The sequence below is a fragment of the Ahaetulla prasina genome, chromosome 3, assembly GCF_028640845.1.
Source record: "Ahaetulla prasina isolate Xishuangbanna chromosome 3, ASM2864084v1, whole genome shotgun sequence".
Classification (NCBI taxonomy): domain Eukaryota; kingdom Metazoa; phylum Chordata; class Lepidosauria; order Squamata; family Colubridae; genus Ahaetulla; species Ahaetulla prasina.
The window spans coordinates 117,335,491-117,354,550 of NC_080541.1; the positions used below are offsets into that span (position 1 = coordinate 117,335,491).

The 19,060-nt window shown below is 43.3% G+C and overlaps 1 protein-coding gene across 1 annotated transcript in view; it reads left to right on the top strand.

The window, feature by feature from the left end:
• ADCY10 (adenylate cyclase 10) overlaps positions 1 to 19,060 on the top strand; it is a 192,720-nt gene that overhangs the window by 95,223 nt on the left and 78,437 nt on the right. Inside the window, exons 15-20 of the mRNA XM_058176628.1 lie at positions 7,499 to 7,782; positions 8,869 to 9,005; positions 10,450 to 10,569; positions 12,244 to 12,519; positions 12,952 to 13,308; positions 14,252 to 14,317. Coding sequence (XP_058032611.1) covers positions 7,499 to 7,782; positions 8,869 to 9,005; positions 10,450 to 10,569; positions 12,244 to 12,519; positions 12,952 to 13,308; positions 14,252 to 14,317 — 1,240 coding nt within the window. The remainder of the gene's footprint in view (positions 1 to 7,498; positions 7,783 to 8,868; positions 9,006 to 10,449; positions 10,570 to 12,243; positions 12,520 to 12,951; positions 13,309 to 14,251; positions 14,318 to 19,060) is intronic.

The window sequence follows — 19,060 nt, forward strand, 5'->3', positions numbered from 1 at the left end:
CTATCTGGTGGCGATAAGAGTGGCAAAACGTGAGTATTTTTCCACTCTTATTGCATCGGCAGATAATCGCCCAGCCGCCCTGTTTAGGGTGACCCACTCCCTACTTCATCAGGGGGCGCGGGAGGACCTCTTACAGGGTCGTACTGAGGATTTCGGACAATATCTGCATGATAAAATTGCTCAGATTCGGGATGGGCTGGACTCTGATTGGGTGGGTTCAGGTGGGATGATGGAGGACGTTCTTGGTGAGGTTATCTGGGATGAGTTTGAGCCTGTGGCTCCCGAGGACATGGACAGGATACTGGGGAGGTTGAATGTGACCACATGTTTATTGGACCCGTGTTCTTCCTGGTTGGTGCTGGCCACACAGGAGGTTACACAAGGCTGGTTACAGGGAATTGTAAATGCTTCTTTGAGAGAGGGTTCCTTCCCGTCGCCTTGAAGGAGGCGGTGGTGAGGCCCCTCCTCAAGAAGCCTTCCCTGGATCCAGCTGTGTTATCAAATTACCGTCCGGTCTCCAACCTTCGCTTCTTGGTGAAGGTTGTTGAGAGTATGGTGGCACAACAACTTCCTCGGTATCTGGAGGAAACTGTCTATTTAGACCCGTTCCAGTCCGGCTTCCGACCTGGTTACAGCACGGAGACAGCTTTGGTCGCGTTGGTGGATGATCTCTGGAGGACCCGGGATGGAGGCTGTTCCTCTGTCCTGGTCCTATTAGACCTCTCAATGGCTTTCGATACCATCGACCATGGTATCCTGCTGCGACAATTAGAGGGATTGGGAGTGGGGGGCACCGTTTATTGGTGGTTCTCCTCCTATCTCTCTGATCAGTCGCAGACGGTGTTGGCAGGGGGGCAGAGGTCGACTGCAAGGCACCGCACTTGTGGGGTGCCGCAGGGGTCGGTTCTCTTGCCTCTCCTGTTCAACATCTATATGAAGCCGCTGGGGGAGATCATCCGTGGTTTTGGGGTACAGTATCATCAGTATGCTGATGATACTCAGCTGTACGTTTCCACCCCGGATCACCCCAATGAAGCCGTCAACGTGATGTCCCAGTGTTTGGAGGCCGTACGGGTCTGGATGGGGAGGAACGGGCTTCGACTCAATCCCTCCAAGACTGAGTGGCTGTGGATACCGGCATCCCGGTTCAGTCAGCTGGTTCCATCGCTGGCTGTTGGTGCCGAGTCATTGGCCCCTATGGAGAGGGTTCGCAACTTGGGTGTTCTCCTGGATGCTCAGCTGTCGTTAGAAGACCACATGATGGCCGTCGCCAGGAGGGCCTTTTATCAGGTACGCCTGATTCGCCAGTTGCGCCCCTTTATAGACCGGGATGCCTTGTGCATGGTCACTCATGCCCTCGTCACTTCCCGCCTGGACTACTGCAATGCTCTCTACATGGAGCTCCCCTTGAAGGATACCCGGAGGCTCCAGCTGGTCCAGAATGCGGCTGCGCAGGTGATATAACACCTCTCCTGCGCAGGCTGCACTGGTTGCCAGTGGTCTTCCGGGTACAATTCAAGGTGTTGGTAACCACCTTTAAAGCGCTCCATGGCTTAGGACCGGGGTACTTACAGGATCGCCTGCTCCACCGGTAGCCTCCCATCGACCTGTGCGCTCCCACAGGGAGGGTCTCCTCAGGGTGCCGTCAGCCAAACAATGTCGGCTGGCGACCCCCAGGGGGAGAGCTTTCTCTGTGGGAGCTCCTACCCTCTGGAATGAGCTTCCTCCGGGGTTACGATCACTCCCCGACCTCCGGACCTTCCAACGCAAGCTCAAGACCCTATTGTTTCATTGCGCAGGGCTGGCCTAATGTGTAATGTGTTGTTTTTTAACTGGGGTTTTATTATTTGATTTTAAGATTCTTAATTGTTAGCCAAAATTTAATTAGATTTTTATATTGTTTTTAATTTAATTTATGACTATTGTGAATTCTTTTTTTATTTTGGCTGTGAACCGCCCTGAATCCTTCGGGAGAAGGGCGGTATAGAAATCTAATTAACCTAAACCTAAACCTATGGTGCCCCAGCATTGTGACATGAGGCCCCAGCCCCAATATAGTGAGAAGTGCCGCAGTATGGCATGCCACTGCAGTACAATGACCCTAGCATTCCTATTGCCACAGGAAGCCACAAACACAATGATCATATCGAGAAGATCCGCCAGTTGCGCCCCTTTCTAGACCGGGATGCCCTATGGTTTATGGTTTATGGTTTATGGTTTATTAGATTTTTATACCGCCCTTCTCCCGAAGGACTCAGGGCGGTGTACAGCCGGAATAAGAACAAAATATATACAATTTAAAACAACAGTTAAAAAGAGCAAATTTTAAAAGGCTGAATTATTAAAATTTAGATTTAAAATTTAAAAATATAAGAATACCCAATTAAAATTCATCAATAATTATGCCAGTCCCGCTTTAATAAATAAATATGTTTTGAGCTCACGACGGAAGGTCCGAAGATCAGGCACTTGACGCAGGCCAGGGGGAAGTTCGTTCCAGAGCGTCACTGCCCCCACAGAGAAGGCCCTACTCCTGGGGGCCGCCAGCCGACATTGTTTGGCGGACGGCACCCTGAGGAGACCCTCTCTGTGAGAGCGTACGGGTCGGTGGGAGGCAAAGGGTAACAGCAGGCGGTCTCGTAAGTACCGGGTCCTAAGCCATGGGCGCTTTAAAGATAGTTACCAGAATCTTGAAGCGCACCGAAGACCACAGGAAGCCAGTGCAAGCTACGGAGCAGCGATGTCACGTGGGAGCCACGAGCGGCTCCGTTACTACTCGCGCAGCCGCATTCTGGACTAACTGCAGCCTCCGGGTGCACCTCAAGGCAGCCCCATGTAGAGAGCATTGCAATAATCCAGCCTAGGCGTAACCAGGCGTGGTGACCATGCATAAGGCATCCCGGTCAAGGAAGGGGCGCAACTGGCGAACCAAGCGAACTTGGTAAAAGGCCCTCCTGGCGACGGCCGCCAGATGTTCATCAAAAGACAGCCGTCCATCCAGGAGGACGCCCAAGTTGCGAACCACCTCCTTTGGGGCCACTAACTCGCCCCCAACAGTCAGCTGCAGATGTAGCTGACTGTACCGGGATGCCGGCATCCACAGCCACTCCGTCTTGGAGGGATTGAGCTTGAGTCTGTTTCTCCCCATCCAGACCCGTACAGCTTCCAGGCACCGGGACAGCACTTCAACCGCTTCGTTGGGGTGGTCCGGGGTGGAAAAGTACAGCTGAGTATCATCAGCGTACAGATGGTAACTCACCCCGAAACCACTGATGACCTCACCCAGCGGCTTCATATAGATGTTGAACAGGGTAGGCGAGAGAATCGACCCCTGAGGCACCCCACAAGTGAGGCGCCTCGAGGACGACTTCTGCCCCCCTGTCAACACCGTCTGCGACCGGTCAGAGAGATAGGAGGAGAACCACCGATAAACGGTGCCCCCCACTCCCAATCCCTCCAACCGCGCAGCAGGATACCATGGTCGATGGTATCAAGGCCGCTGAGAGATCTAATAGGACCAAGGCAGAGGAACAACCCTGTCCCTGGCCCTCAGAGGTCATCCACCAACGCGACCAAAGCCGTCTCCGTGCTATAACGGGTCGGAAGCCAGACTGGAGCAGGTCTAGATAGACAGTTTCCTCCAGGTGCCGGGGAGCTGCCATGCAACCACACTCTCTACAACCTTCGCCACAAAGCGAAGGTTGGAGACTGGGCAGTAATTACCCAAAATAGCTGGGTCCAGGGAAGGCTTCTTGAGGAGAGGTCTCACCACCGCCTCCTTCAAGGCGGCGGGGAAAACCCCTTCCATCAAAGAAGCATTTATAATCCCCTGGAGCCAGCCTCGTGTCACTTCCTGAGCAGCCAGCACTAACCAGGAAGGGCACGGGTCCAGTAAACATGTAGTTGCATGTAACCTCCCCAGCAACCTGTCCATGTCCTCGGGAGCCACAGAATCAAACTCATCCCACATAACCTCAACAAGACACGACTCTGTCATCCCGGCTGGATCATCGCAATCTTGGTCCAAACTATCCCGAAGCTGAACGATTTTATCGTATAGATAACCGTTAAACTCCTCAGCTCGTCCCTGTAAGGGGTCATCCCGTCCCTCTTGATAGAGGAGGGAACGGGTCACCAAACAGGCGGCCGGGCGGTTATCTGCCGATGCAATGAGGGTGGAAACGTAGGAACGCTTCGCCTCCCTCATTGCCACTAGGTAGGTCCTAGTAAAGGACCTCACTAGTGTCCGATCAGCCTCGGAACAGCTAGACCTCCAAGTACTCTCTAGGCGTCTTCTCCGGCGTTTCATCTCTCTCAGCTCCTCGGAAAACCAGGGAGCCAATTGAGATCTACGCCGGGTCAGAGGCCGCAAAGGCACGACACGGTCCAAAGCCCCAGCCGCGGCCCGTTCCCAGGCCGCAACCAGTTCTTCAGTCGTGCCGTGGGTAAGATCCTCAGGAAACGGCCCAAGCTCCGTCAGGAACCTCTCCGGGTCCATCAGGCGCCTGGGACGGAACCAACGCATTGGCTCCGTCTCCCTGCGGTGGTGAGCGGCGGTCCGAAAGTCTAGGCGAAGAAGAAAATGCACTCGCGCTCTCGTGACATCTCGTCTGGATTACTGCAATGCTCTCTACATGGGGCTCCCTTGAGGAGCACCCGGAGACTCCAGGTAGGTCAGAATGCGGCTGCGCGGGTGATAGAGGGAGCCCCTCGTGGCTCCCACGTAACACCTCTCCTGTGCAGACTGCACTGGCTGCCTGTGGTTTTCCGGGTGCGCTTCAAGGTTTTGGTAATGATCTTCAAAGCGCTCCATGGCATAGGGCCGGGCTACTTACGGGACCGTCTGCTGCCACCGATTGCCTCTCACCGACCCGTGCGGAGGGAGGGACTCCTCAGGGTGCCATCGGCTAGGCAGTGCCGACTGGCGACACCCAGGGGAAGGGCCTTCTCTGTGGGGGCTCCCACCCTCTGGAATGAGCTTCCCCCAGGACTTCGTCAACTTCCTGACCTTCGAACCTTCCGCCGCGAGCTTAAGACACAACTATTTATTTGCGCGGGACTGGACTAGAATTTTTTAAATTTTTAAAGGTTTAAATTTTAAATCTGGTTTTAATGGGGTTTTATTGTTTATATTCCTATTTTAATATTCGGCCTTGTATAATAAGTTTTTTAATTTACTGTTTTATTTTGTATATATTTATATTTTTATATGGCTGTAAACCGCCCTGAGTCCCTAGGGAGATAGGGCGGTATAAAAGTTTGAACAAATAAATAAATAAATAAATAAATAAATAAATAAATAAATAAATAAATAAATAAATAAATAAATAAGAAGGGCAGGAAGAGAGGTCAGCTGGGGGCAGCAGTGTGTGTGAGGGTAGCTGCAAATGCAGGCAAGCCCAAATTTTAATTATGTGACCTTGGGGGCATGGCAACAGTTGTAAATTTGAGGACTAAACATAAGTCCATTTTTTCAGTGCCATCGTAACTTTGAACATTTGTTGAATGAATGTTAAGCTAGGACTAACTTCTGATAAATATAGTGTCAGGTTCCGCAGGAAAAAACCCATCCAAACAATGTTTAGGTTTGAAGCTTTTATCTTATCTTAAGATCTTAGATCTTATCTTAAGATCTTTATCTTAACCCCACTGCCCCAAACATCTCCTGCAGCACGTCTATGGTCTCGCTGCGACTGCAGTTGAGTAGCTCCAATCGTCATGTGATATACTCCTTTCCCGCCACTGGGCAAAATGGGTACCGGACAGGGTGAGTGGAGGAACAAACGGCAGAGTGGCCCCGTGGGGAGTGGCCCAGACCCCACTCCCCACAGGGCCCTGGTGGCCTTTGACCAGCCTCTGGCTCCCCATGCTCCAGAGGAAGCTCCCTTGCACTGGAGTGGTCTTTGGGTCTAATGTCCAGGGATGCCTCCCCTGCCTGGTCTGGTATGGCGTCCAGTACAATGACTTTGGTTGCCACTGCAGAATCCTCCAAATCAGCTACCTCTAACCCTGACACTGTACCTTCAGCCATGGTAAAGAGCTCTGTCAAACTGTCAGGTTCTGCAGAAAACCCCCCAGCCAAACAATGTTTAGGTTTGAAGCTTTTATCTTCTCCGGCATGTGCTGACCATCCAAGCCATAAATAATGCAAAGAAAGGATTGGAAGAGCTAACATCTGGTGCTCCCCACCCCCTTTAAACAGTTTCCACCACCACACCTCCTCTCCTAATGTCCCTGCCCCATCAGTGTTCCCGAAAGTGCTGAGTCATTCTGAGTTGTCTTGCAGTTGTAAGTTGTGCTTTTGAGGTTCGCCTGCTGCTGGAAACACTCTGAGGCAGTTCTGGAGGCCCTGTAAAGGGCTTGACAATGTCCAGCTGTTTGCAGCATGGCTACTTCCCCTGGGATTGATGGTCTTTTCTCCCCCTCCCTGAATGGCAGCTCTGAGCATGCCAGAGCTGACACATAGTGAGTTTATCCTTTTCACAACAATCTGTTCTTATTTTATGTACTTCACTGAATGCAAGTGCATCCATTTTGTAGATCAGATCCAGGAAAACAATGATGGTCAACTGAGATCTGTAGTAAGGGTTCTTTCTATTAACTTCTGGCAATATCACCAGTTTTAGTTAAGGCATGGAAACAACCTTGGTCATAGACTTCTTTTTTTTCTTTTCATAAAAAAGTTTTATTTTTACAATCATGTCAAACAACTCATTCAATGTACAGTTATATACAATTAGTCGGGCTTGCCCAGTCACCCCCCCCCTTTTTAACACTCTTCCCTCTTCTACCTTCTTCTACTTTCCAGACCTTCCTCTCCTTCTCTTATCTACATCCTCTCCTCCCTCCACCCTACACCTTCCTTCTCCCTCTTCTACCCCTCTTCCTTCCTCTTCTCCTCTTTCCTACCTCCTACTCTCTTTTCTCCCCTCCCCACCGTTCTAAAATGGTAACTGGGCAGACCCGACCCTACATTAATTATATTTATACATCTTCAATAATCCCTGTACATTAACCATCACTCCATCTCTAGCCTCAACCCCCAATTCCCTCCCCTTACCCCCACCCCCCACCCTGGCTTCCCAGAACAAAATGCAGGGTATCAAAACTAACAATCATAATCTAAAATAATTCCTAAATTATAATCTCTAGTCTCTCCACACTTAATCACACTCTCAATTCCCCTCTCCTTCAGAAATATATCTAATACAAAATATTTCCTAAATTTACTCATATGCTATTCGATATTTTTTTATCTGATACTTATTTTGAATATAATCAACCCACATTTTCCATTCTAAAATATATTTTTCTTGTGTATAGTCTTTCAAGGGTCATAGACTTCTAAGAACAAAGAATGGCAAATTCATAGAGTGTAGTTTAGCATTAGTAGAAGCATCTAATAGCAGTAAGTAAAAAATTCTAAAAGCTGCAATGACAAGAAGTCTGGTTATAGCACCATCTTACTGTGCACAGTATGTGTTATTGTTTTTTTTAGGCAGCAGAAAAAGAAGTCCTCATTTTTGCAATTGATGAAGCTCAGTTTATCGATAAAACCTCGTGGGATTTCCTGGATAACTTACTTAAGAGTGTTCCGATTTTTGTTGTTATGGCTTTGTCTCCTATCAATCACAAGGGACGAATATTTTGTTCCAGTGCAGCCCAAATCCTGAATAGTCCAATCACAACTTTTATTCAGCTAAGGGAATTAACTCCTTCAGTAATTATTCAGAAAGCCTGTCAAGATCTTGGAGTGGTCAGTATCGCCAGGGAGCTTGAAACGTAAGTAGAAGATGGCAATCTTTTAGCTGTTCCTATTAAGTTGAAGGCAAAGACAATCAGCAGGAGATGCGAAGTGTTATCATTTAAATCAAAGAGCCTGAAACTTTTATTTCAAGCGAACTACCTGACTTCTAAGTTAAAGAGACTTTCTTGCTCAACTGGCAAATTTCTCTGTTCTTCTATCCTTGGGCCAAAGCTTATAATCTTTCTGACAGCAAGTTATCAGTTATACACTCAATCGTGGAAGGCTTTTCTTGAGAGAGAGAGATTACCATTTTCTACCACCATTCATAATTGTCAGCTTTGCTGTTATCTTCATGCCATGATCTATTTAGTAGCTTTTATTCTTAGGAAAGGGAGAATTTTGGTAAGTATGTGTACATAAGTCAAAATGCGAGTTTCCTCAATTAAATATTTGTATCAGTTGAGGAATTGTTCTGCTGTTAGGATACTTGGCAGATTAGGCACCAGCAGCCACAGGCATAGTAACACTTCTGATAACAATGAGATTCTTTTCTTTAGGAATCAGTATCTGTAAGCAGTCTATCTAACTTTGTTTATAACTTTATAATATTAACTGTTTAATAAAACCATCTATAATATACTTCAGAAAGAGTAGCTCAGGCCATTGCTAGTAAATCACAACTATTTTGGGATCCCATATAATGCAAAGACTAATGTGGTTTCTTTCATCTTGGAAATTAGAGAGATTTGAAAACTATGCCATTGCAGCTTGTTTAAGAAGTCCTACACTGCCAATTAATGAGAGCAATCTCTACAGTGCCTGTTTTCATCTCTGTAGCTGTGAACATGTAGTTGCGATATCACAACCAATTCTAGGTAGCCTCATATACAACTACTAAAGTTTCAGAAGCCCAGGGAAGCCTGGAATTTATTATGTTTACAACTTGCCTGCTGCTGAAACGGAAGTTGGAAGTACCATTGCAATGCAGCACTAGGCATTACACTATGTCTTAAACCTAACATTCATCTATGATTATTCTTGTCCCTCTCTTTGCCTGCCTACCTGGCCCCCTCTCTTTCTCTTTCTCTTTCTCCCTCCCTCCCTTTCCACATTACTCACAGATTTTTAATACAAAGGAGTCATGGAAACCCATTTTATTGTGAAGAACTTCTCCGAAACCTCCACTTAAACAATGTGCTTCAATTCCATTTGCTGGAGGAAGATGAAGAAAAAGAGGATGAATGGGATAGCCTTTTTAGTAAGCTACTGATCATTGGCTATCAATATAGTATAGCTTCATAGCAATTCTCAGTTTATGAATGTGGTGCTATTAAGGGTGCATCAAAATATCTGATGGCAATAGTGTTACAGATCTGAAATATTCAGCAAGAGAGCAGCTAGTCATGCAATAAATCATAATTATCACTCTTCTGTTACACAGATGAATAGTAATAGTCACCAAGATACCAGAAGGCATTTCACTGTGTCTTGCTTCCTGATATACTAATTAGAACTTTTATCAGTGAGGTTCATAGTTCATATCCTTCTTTCCCCAGCAATTGCCATATACATGCAGTCACATTGTTGGAAAAAGTGTAGTAAAAATGTTTATCTGGTTTTTTAGTTTTCCAGGATGGAAAGATATATAAGACATATAGATGCTATAGGCTTAATAAACCTATTTAACGATCCCACCACATTGTGCTTCTATAAATCAGGAATCCACATTCAACTTTGTGGTCTTACGTGTTTTGGGAAATGCATACTATGTGCTCTTGGTTGGTTAATCCTATCCAAGATTCAATACCAATATGATACTAAGTAAGCTTCAGTTTTTGCAAAGTGACATGGATTAACTTTATTGAAATCACTGAGGCTGTGAAGACACAATAATTTCCTTCATATTGGAAAGTACAGACCAATCAGCCTGACATCAATACCTGGGAAAATCTTGGAAAAGATAATCAAGCAAGAAGCTGCAAATGCCTAGAAACAAGCAAAGATATTACTAGAAGCAAACATGAGTTTGTCAAACCTTATTGTATTCTTTGACAAAGTGACTAAATTAGTGTACCAGAGAAATTCTGTAGACATAATTTACTTGGATTTCAGTAAGGCATTTGACAAAGTAGACCACAACCTTTTATTATCTTCTTGGTAAGATAATGAAATATGGAATAGACAGCATCCAGAAGCATCCAGTTCTTCTGAAGAATGGAAGACTTTTTGGATGAGAAATGAAACAACTTCAAGGAAAAACTAAGAAAGTCCAGTTGTCTTTTGAAAAGCACCTTTGGTACATCCCCGACTTGTATAGTGTATGATAAACATTCAGTTTGTTTTATTGATATAAACTGGGGCATGTGATGCTTGAATATTAGGAAAACACATTCAAAATTGGCAAACATTTTACAACTTTGGTTTGAGTTTTGGTCAGGGATATATAGTATAATGATTAGTAGAGTAAAGCCAGCATAGTAAAGACCATGCTGATTTTAATCTTGCATACATTTCTCAGTAGCAAATAGGAATCTAGTTCCTGCTATTACTGGCAGCTATTTAAATTATAATTTTAAAGGATAATATTAAAATAGTGATTTTAACTGTTGCAACTTTTTTAAATAATAGCCATCTGATTTTTTTTCCTGGAAGAAAAGAATACTAATACTAATACTAAAACATTTATGATTCTCCTCTATAAGCCACTACTGTTCTCAAGACTCATGCATCCAAAACGTTAAACGAAGAGACTAAATTATATATTTGCACAGTCGGGCAAAATGTGAAACTTACCACCATCAGTCTCCCTCCAACATTAAAAGGTACGGAATGAAGCCAGTGCCTGTTATCACCAGGCAGAGTGATAAAACAGCTGCTCTAAGAGCATATATAAGGTGGTGCAAAACCTAAGATATTCTGAACACAAAACTTCAGATAGCACTATTTTACCAAAGGCCATGGTGAGTTTCCAACATTTGAAATCTTATTTTATTTATTTTATTGTAGGCGCTGCCTAATTCCATACTGGCTTTAAGTAACTTATAATATAATAAATACAAAAAATCAAAATACAGAACAAATCTGATAATCCTATATAAAACGGAGACAAAATTCCATCCAACAAGAGGTTTCATCCATCTTTACTCAGGCCTGGGAGAACAATCAGGTGTTCAAGGCCTTACAGCCAATTGAAGATTTCAGGGCAGATCTCATTCCAGATGACAGATACCATGCTTTCTTAGTGTTTATAGATAGCACTGTATGAAGGAACATGGAGTGTGCCAATTCTGTCAGCATATACCAATCAGGCATAAACCATGGGAAATAAGTGATCCCTCAATATCTGTCCCTATGGCATATAGGGTTAGTGTTAGTTGATAAACAGCACCTTTAATCTCACCCCAAAGCATTGTAGTGATCAAGTCATGTCAAGTAATGACTGAAGGGCTTCCCAGTCCAGGAAGAATACAACTGACACATCAGAGAGAGCTGTACACAGGCCCCCTTCGCTACACCTGTCACCTCAACTATATAACTAACTATATATGGAAAATCCCTGGGCCAGAGGGATCTTAATAGCCACAGCCACTTGTCCTCCTCATCCAGATCTGCATAGCTTCATGGCACTGGGACAGGATCTCAACACCCTTACTTGGCTGGTTTAAGGATGAAATTTATTATTAGTTATTGCATTTCTGAACTGCCCATCTCCCTCATAGAAATATAGAAAGATAATTGGGCACCATCAGCAAAATGATGATATTGCATCCTAAGCTGCAGATTTCTTCATCAGGGGTTTCATATAGATGTTAAAGAGAAAGGGAGGGCGCTAACCAACAAAATGCAATTTGGTGGTGAGAAAAGTAAACCCCTGTACTTAGGCATGAAAAAACAAATGCAATTAAGAAATAGGTGGTATCTGGCTCAACAGCAATAACTGTGAGAGGCATCTAAGTGTCCTAGTAGACCATCACTTAAGTATGAGCCCGCAGAGTCCCACAATTGCCAAAGAGGTAGCCCTAGGTTGCATCAACAGAGGGATAGTTTCAGGATCACTTTATAACTCTACTGTTGTCACCATACTTGGAATACCACATCCAATTCTGGTCATACAAAAAGATGTTGAGAGCCTAGAGAGAAGAGCAACAAATATGATAAGAGTCTGAAGACTAAACCATCTGATGGGCAATTGCTGGGAAAGATTGAGGGCAAAAGAAGAAGGCAGGCAGGCAGGCAGGCAGTATTAGATTACCCCTCCCTCCCAGATATCCTGTTCTAAGAATTTCCTTGTAACAAAGGGTAGTGTCCTATATTTTTAATAAAATTCTCTCTCTTCCAGTTCCAAACAGTGTATCTCTGCAATTGTCTTTTAATCTCTGTGATGTAATCTTATTATTCCTAAATGTTGCTTATGCAGATTTAAACATAAAATTTGGAAACTGACCAGTTCAGACACTGTACCACTTTTTTCACAATTTGACTTTCTTTGTTGTTAGGAATTGCTCTGGTTGCACTGGACAATATGAATCCTTCAGAGCAGATGGTGGTGAAATGTGCAGCTGTCATTGGTGTGACGTTCACTACAGAGATGCTGCTTTATATCCTCCCAGAATGGACAAAAAGGAAGATGTACCAGACTCTGGCAGCACTGGTGGAATCCCGTATCTTTAAGTGTTGTAGTGAAAGAAAAGAAGTAAATGTAACTCAGCGCATGCTATCTAAAGAGTTCAGCATCAGCAATAATGATTTGAGATCACTTACGCAAGAATCAGGTAAGTTGGTTACTGAAAAACTAGAAATCTCTGAAACACCAGTTTACTCAAAGGGCATGGAAATGATTGAACAACTTCTGTGCATCAGTTTCATGTTAAATTGGTGCTGAAATCTTAAACAATTTAGTACTTAACTTTGCTTTTTATAGGAACAAGGGGAACACCCAGTACTCAAGTAAAATCAAGTAATATTTTATGATATGTCTGTCTTCATATAAATCCTTGGCACGTAAGTCATATTAGTAATACCCACTCACGATGTTCCGATTGTGTTCACTAACATAATGGGAATAAGTATCATGAGAAAATTTGCTGCTGTAGTCATGTTCTTAAATCTAATCAGAAACAGAACTTTAGCTATTCCTGTACAACAGTAAATTTATACGGGATGATTTCATTCTTTGATGGTGCAAATACTACCTTATTTTTCAGATCTTGGATTGGTTATTTCCAATAGGCTCAAGCTAGAAGAGGCTGTGATGCATTGCAAAATCATGGAGTTTTGCACACCATTGTTGCAAGAAGCTGCTTATGAACTGTGGCTTAAGAATCAGAAAAAAGCCTTGCATTTCAAATGTGCCAGTTACCTGAAGTGGCTAGCTCACCGATGCAAGTGTTGTGGGGAAGGTGATTTCATTCCTTATCATCGGTATGCAGTAGATGGCATGCTTCAAAAATTCTATTCACAGGAATATAAAATTAAAAATATCAAAGAGGATGTGTTGAATGAGGCTGCTGTGATCCTTGTTTCTGAAACCCTAAAAAAATTGGAAGCATCCCACCAGGAAGGTAGGTATTAATTTGGTGGTGCTGGTAAAGCAACCTCAACTCTCAGTCTAAATACTTTCCTTGAAAACTGCCAAAGTAGACTCTCACAGGTAAGCAGAGGACTACACAAAAGGATAGTCATTTTTGTAGAAAGCTCAAATATCAGTAAAAGAACAATACATAGGAAGATGTCGACATAAGTAAATAACAAATGAATCCAGAAATGGATTTGCAGAACCACAAAGCTGAAAAAATACAATTCCAAGCAGTTTGGTTCAGTCCTCTCTATTTAGTGTGTTTTATACCAAAGCTATATTTCCCCCTATTTGAATAGGGTAGGCATCATTGTTTATTTACAATGGAGAACCCAGTTCAGGCAGTGGGCAGAGCCAAGACTAAGAAATACATCTTACAACTCTGCCTTGTCTTTTCAATTTACAGCATTTAACTGCAGAAGTATTTTCCATTTGTGAATGTGTATCTGTGCCCATATATTGGGAATAGACAATTCTGTCACCAGAGCTGTGCTCTAAGGCCTGCTTTCCATACATGATACTAAATTATCTCTGTGTATATAATTTTTATTAAATAATTTTTAACAAATAAAAATAATGCAAATTTTAAAAGGAAAAAATAAGGAAAGGGAATAAGTAATAACTGAAAAAGTGCAAAGAAAGAAATAGAGAAAGAAAATGGAAAAGGAGAGGAAAGATTATAAAGAAGTGGCTTCCAAGCTCATCAATAGCAGTTACAAGTATATTTATATTTTATGTCCTCGCCCTAAAATTACAACTTGATTTCCTTCTTTACATAGTCTACCCTTTTTTATCATCAAAGTTCATGTTTTTCTTGTTTCAGCAAAAAGTCCATAAGTGGGTAATAAATTAGCAATATCTTTGAAACCTTGCTGCTTATGTGTGAGATCTCAAACTAAGCAGTCTTCAGATCTCTATCTATTTGGCAGGTGCCGAGAATCAAGAGAGGAAAGGTGCATTTTCATTATCACATAAAGGACTTTTCAGAAAGAGAGGTAAAAGTAAAATTATCCTTTGAAAGAACACTATACCGTAGCCTTAATCATACATCCAGTATGAGTCCAAAGGGTACACTATTGTTACTAATAAAATCAATTCATAGGGCAAGGCACTATTTTTTTTCAAGTCATGCTTCATAGCAAGTAGTAGATATAGCCAAAGCCAGTTACAGTATGATTAAAGCAAAGCTAACACACATCAAGTTGAGCTGTCATAGAGATTTGTGGAACTTTAAAAAGAGGAATTTCTAACCTCAACCGAGTAGTGCTAATACTGATGAGCCCTGGTTTCAAGCAGGGGTCTATGATGACTCACAGTGGCCAGGTGGTCATGACTGGGTGGTAGTGGATGGGTGATCACAGCCAGGTCACCACAGCTAGATGGGCCTGTCTGGGGGGGGTGTATGGCAGGGTGGGCACAGCCAGCTCGACACCACTCCCTCAATGTGGTTGACTTGGTATGACCAGGTAGGTGTGGTTGGGTAAGTGTAGCTGGGAAGGTGCAGTTGTCTTGGCCCCACTGACTCGTATTGGCTGGGTTGGCATGGAACAAGTCATACAGGCTAACTTGACATGGGGACAACTCGATACTCCACAAGATCCTCATCTCCCCAAACTGCCTGCATCCAAGGGAATGCGCGCGTGCATACACACAGATACAGACACAGACACAGACACAGACACACACGCAAACAAGTCAGCTCAGATGTGGATAAAAGTCTCCAAGCTTGGAATGGTGTGTGTGTGTGCGCGCGCACACGCGGGCACATACAGTATGCCAAAGGATACGTTCTTCTCCCAATCCCAGACATCTGAGCATTGGCATTTCCCTGTCCCTTCTGGCAAAGCAGGAGGTGGAGGATGACAGTGCTGCGCATGAAAGTGCACAGGAGAAAGTGTGATAACCCGGGGCACAGCTCAGAGATAACACAGGCAGCTGGCAGTTCAAACTGCCCTTTTATGGTCTGAAGTTCCCCAAACGCTCCTATGTTTCTGGCAAGTCCTAGAGCAAAGTGATGACAAACCCCAACACACACCTCAAGCAGCCTGTGGCTGCAAATAGTCCAGTCCAGTGCTGTGTACACTAAGGTTGCGCAGCAATAAATCCAGCAGGGCAAATCAAGGAGTTCAAGAAGCAAAGGATCCAGTTAATTAGTCCAGAAAGCAAGAAAGAAGGCAAGGACTCTTGGAAAGTTCAAATGTCAGCACTTAACACTTCAGTAACTCAACATTTGTTCCTGACAAATGCCCCACCCAACAGCTTCCCCTTAAGTGTCATTCCCCAGGTGTGCCTTGTGAAGATGGGTGGGGCACTATTCTCCTGAGTAGCCTGCTTAGTCTGCGCTGTTCCTGCCTTCTCTACTCTCTCCATATCTTGGATTGGGGTGGGTGGGTGGTCCTTACTCCTCGCCTGAGCTCTGCCCCTCATGTTCATCCTGGCCATGTTCCTCCCTGTCTACAAGCTGTTCTAATCCTGAAAATTGTTGGCCTGACTGGCCCTTCCCTTCCCCATTTCCCTCCAAAGCCATCGAAGCCAACCCCTCAATCTCTGTCAGTTTAGGTTCCAGCTTGTCTTCCCCCACAGATTCAGGCTCCGAGGAGGGCATGACCAAAAGTTTGCAGGAAGCAGTTTCCTCTGCGTCCAACTTCTGCCTTGACAAATCTCTGGAGAAAAGGAGGGGATAGAAGAGGAGATGTGGGGGTGGGGAAGCTGGACAGGCAAAGCAAAAGGAGGAGGAGGTGGTGGAGGAGGATGCGTGTTAAGGGGTGGAGATAAAGTTCTGCGTTGTCAGATCTCTGGAGAACAAGAAGAGGAAAAAATTCCTCAAATTCGGAATGGTGTGTATGTGTACGCACACACACATACTTGGCTGCTGGCAGTTTGGGAAGGCAAGATTGTGGGGCACTGAGTTGTCCCCACGTCAAATTAGCTGGTATGACTTGTTCCATGCCAACCCAAGTCAGAGCCAGCTGCACCTATCCAGCCACTCTCACCTGGAACAACACCAAGTGAGAGGCATTGAGCCAGCTGCGTCAAGCTAGCTACATGCACTCACCCACATCCACCTGGTCATGGCAACCCAGCTTGACCACCCAGCCATGCCCACCTGGTTGCTGTGAGCCGTCCCTTTCCATTCAAGCAGCAGGTGGCTCTGCCTGTGCCATATGCTTCTGTGTGAAAAAGTACTACTCTGTCTCCTTGCTTTCTGACTCTGGGCTGGATAGATGATCTCTAGTTCAGAATTTGAATCAGAATAACCAAAAGTAATTACTGATAAAAATTTCCACTGTATCTAGGAGCAGGATTTTCAGCTCCTTTGCTGTGAGGAAGTTGATTTACTATTGAACAGTGTTGGTGAAATTAGAGCTCTTTTCAGGAGCATGAATGGCTCCTATGTCCTCCAAGGGCCAATCTGCAGACCCATAGCTTTTTCAATTAAATCATAAATCTGCAGCTGTCTGCACTTAATAGAGGAATCCATGATTTATGAGAATATAATATTTCTGCTGCTTGGATTTTTTCTGTCTCTGTACTAGTGAAGAGGGTGAATGCGGGGATGAAATGCTACTGGTTCAGGGTGGTTTACCTGAAGTGGTAGTGAAAATGCTACTGATTTGCCAGAACTGGTAGTAAAAAAATGCTTTAAAAACTAAAAAAAAAGTTCCCATGATCACGGGGCACAGCCTTTCACCGGTAGTGAAAACACCTGTTCAGGCAATAGGTAGTAAAAAAAACGCTTTAAAAAAGGTTCCAATAATCAATTGTGACAATCAGCTGTGCCTTGTGATGGTTGGAACTTTTTTTTTTTACTTTTTAAAGCATTTTTTACTACCTATTGCCCAAACTGGTATTTTTGTGTAAAGTGTGATAAGGTTTTTTTTTTGCCAAATTTTTTTTAATTTTTTTACAAGTATAATAAAAAAAAACATTGTGAACAAATTATTGGTCAGGTACATCTTTAAACATATCAAGTTTCACCTACGTTATAATCTAATACAATGTATTTTCCTTCTTCTTTAAATTCGATTATTTATTTGCATACAATCTGATTATAGAAGTAAATCAAATTCAACCCATTTAGGAGAATATTTAAATGAAGTCTAGTCCCCGTGCTTAATTCCCTTCAACATCATTAATAAATTCTATTTACGTTTTATAATTTCACCACTCTCAGCTTTATATCTACATTACTAATCAGAGGTCATTCTATCTAAAACCTCTTTCTTAAAATTGCCCAGAGATCACATAGACAATTCCATTCTTCCCTCATCTTCCTCTGCCTCTAAATCAATAACATATATTTAAAGTTTTCCATCTAATCCATTTTAATATCAAGTAGAACATTTAACATTTGCAAGGGTAATCACTAATTCTTTCCCCCAGTTATTCTCCAAAATATTAACTGTTTCCTTAGAAGTTTTATCAAATCCTTTCATTACCTTACTTATTTGCAAAAACAAAACAAAAAAAGAAAAATTCTTCCTCAGTATAATAACACTCATTTCCCTCTTATTTCAATATATTCTAGTATTTTTCCCTCCATTTCCCAAAACATCAATTATTTTTAGCATAGTTGTCACTCATATTTTAATATAAATATTAACATTTTCTAAAATGAATCTCTTAACATAACTCTAAAAGCAGCCATTAGTTCCTTTTAAAAAAATGTCGTGTGTCTACATCAACAGCGCCTTTTCCGTGGGAATAGTCCACTATTCCATTCTTCCTTTCCTTCTTTGCCTCTGAGTTCTTCTTAAATAAGAATCTCCGCTTAAATCATTAATCCAAAGACACCATCTAGAAGTCTGTTCTAAAACCGTTGTGTGGTCCCAACGACACCAATCCTCATGGGAATAGTCACAAGAAAGCTATTCAACTCTTGCTATTTTCCTCTGCCTCTAATTATAAAGGCAGCCATAAGTTCCTTCCAAAAAAAATGTCGTGTGTCCACACCCACAGAACTTTCTCCATGGGGAATAGTCTGCTATTTCATTCTTACAACTTTCTTTGCCTCTGGATTCTTGTTTAAATAGGTGATAAGTTTGTTTTTGAGCTCTCTGTGACTCTGTGAGGTTCTCACTTGTTGCAGGGGCCATTTTGTGTGAAGTCCAGCTGCTTTTGCATTGTGTGTGAGTCAGTTGTGTATCTTTTGTGTTATTTTTGTGTAAAGTGTTATAGCTGGTTTTCCCAATCATATGACCACCAAGCCATGTCCACCCAGTCACATGACCATCAAGCCACACCCACCCAGTCACATGACCACCAAGCCACACACACAGAACCGGTAGGGAAAATTTTTGAATTTCACCACTTGCTGAATGGGAGGAATAATCAGGAGAATAGGTATCATAAGTGATTAATGGAATGTTGAGTGGATCTGAAATGAGTAAGAAAGTTGCCATTTATAAGTAAAGGGATTTACTTGCATGTTCATAGTAAGGAGCAATAGCAAGAAGACTTTGTTTCTATTCAAACCTCTTTATCAGCAGTTACTTGGTAAGCAAATCCTGTTATACTTCTGTCTTGCATGAATTGTTCCTTCAAGCATAGTCTGAAGCTCCTGGAATCTCCAATCTGAAAATGCAGAGAGGATGCTAAAAAAAAGGGGGGGGGCGGTTAGGATATATGATTTTTAAAGATACAGTCCTGTTGGGTTGAAGCATAGCAGCAATTGGTATAATTCAGCCAATTATTTTATTGGTAAAGTGTCTGAAATATTTTTCCACTATATAATTAGT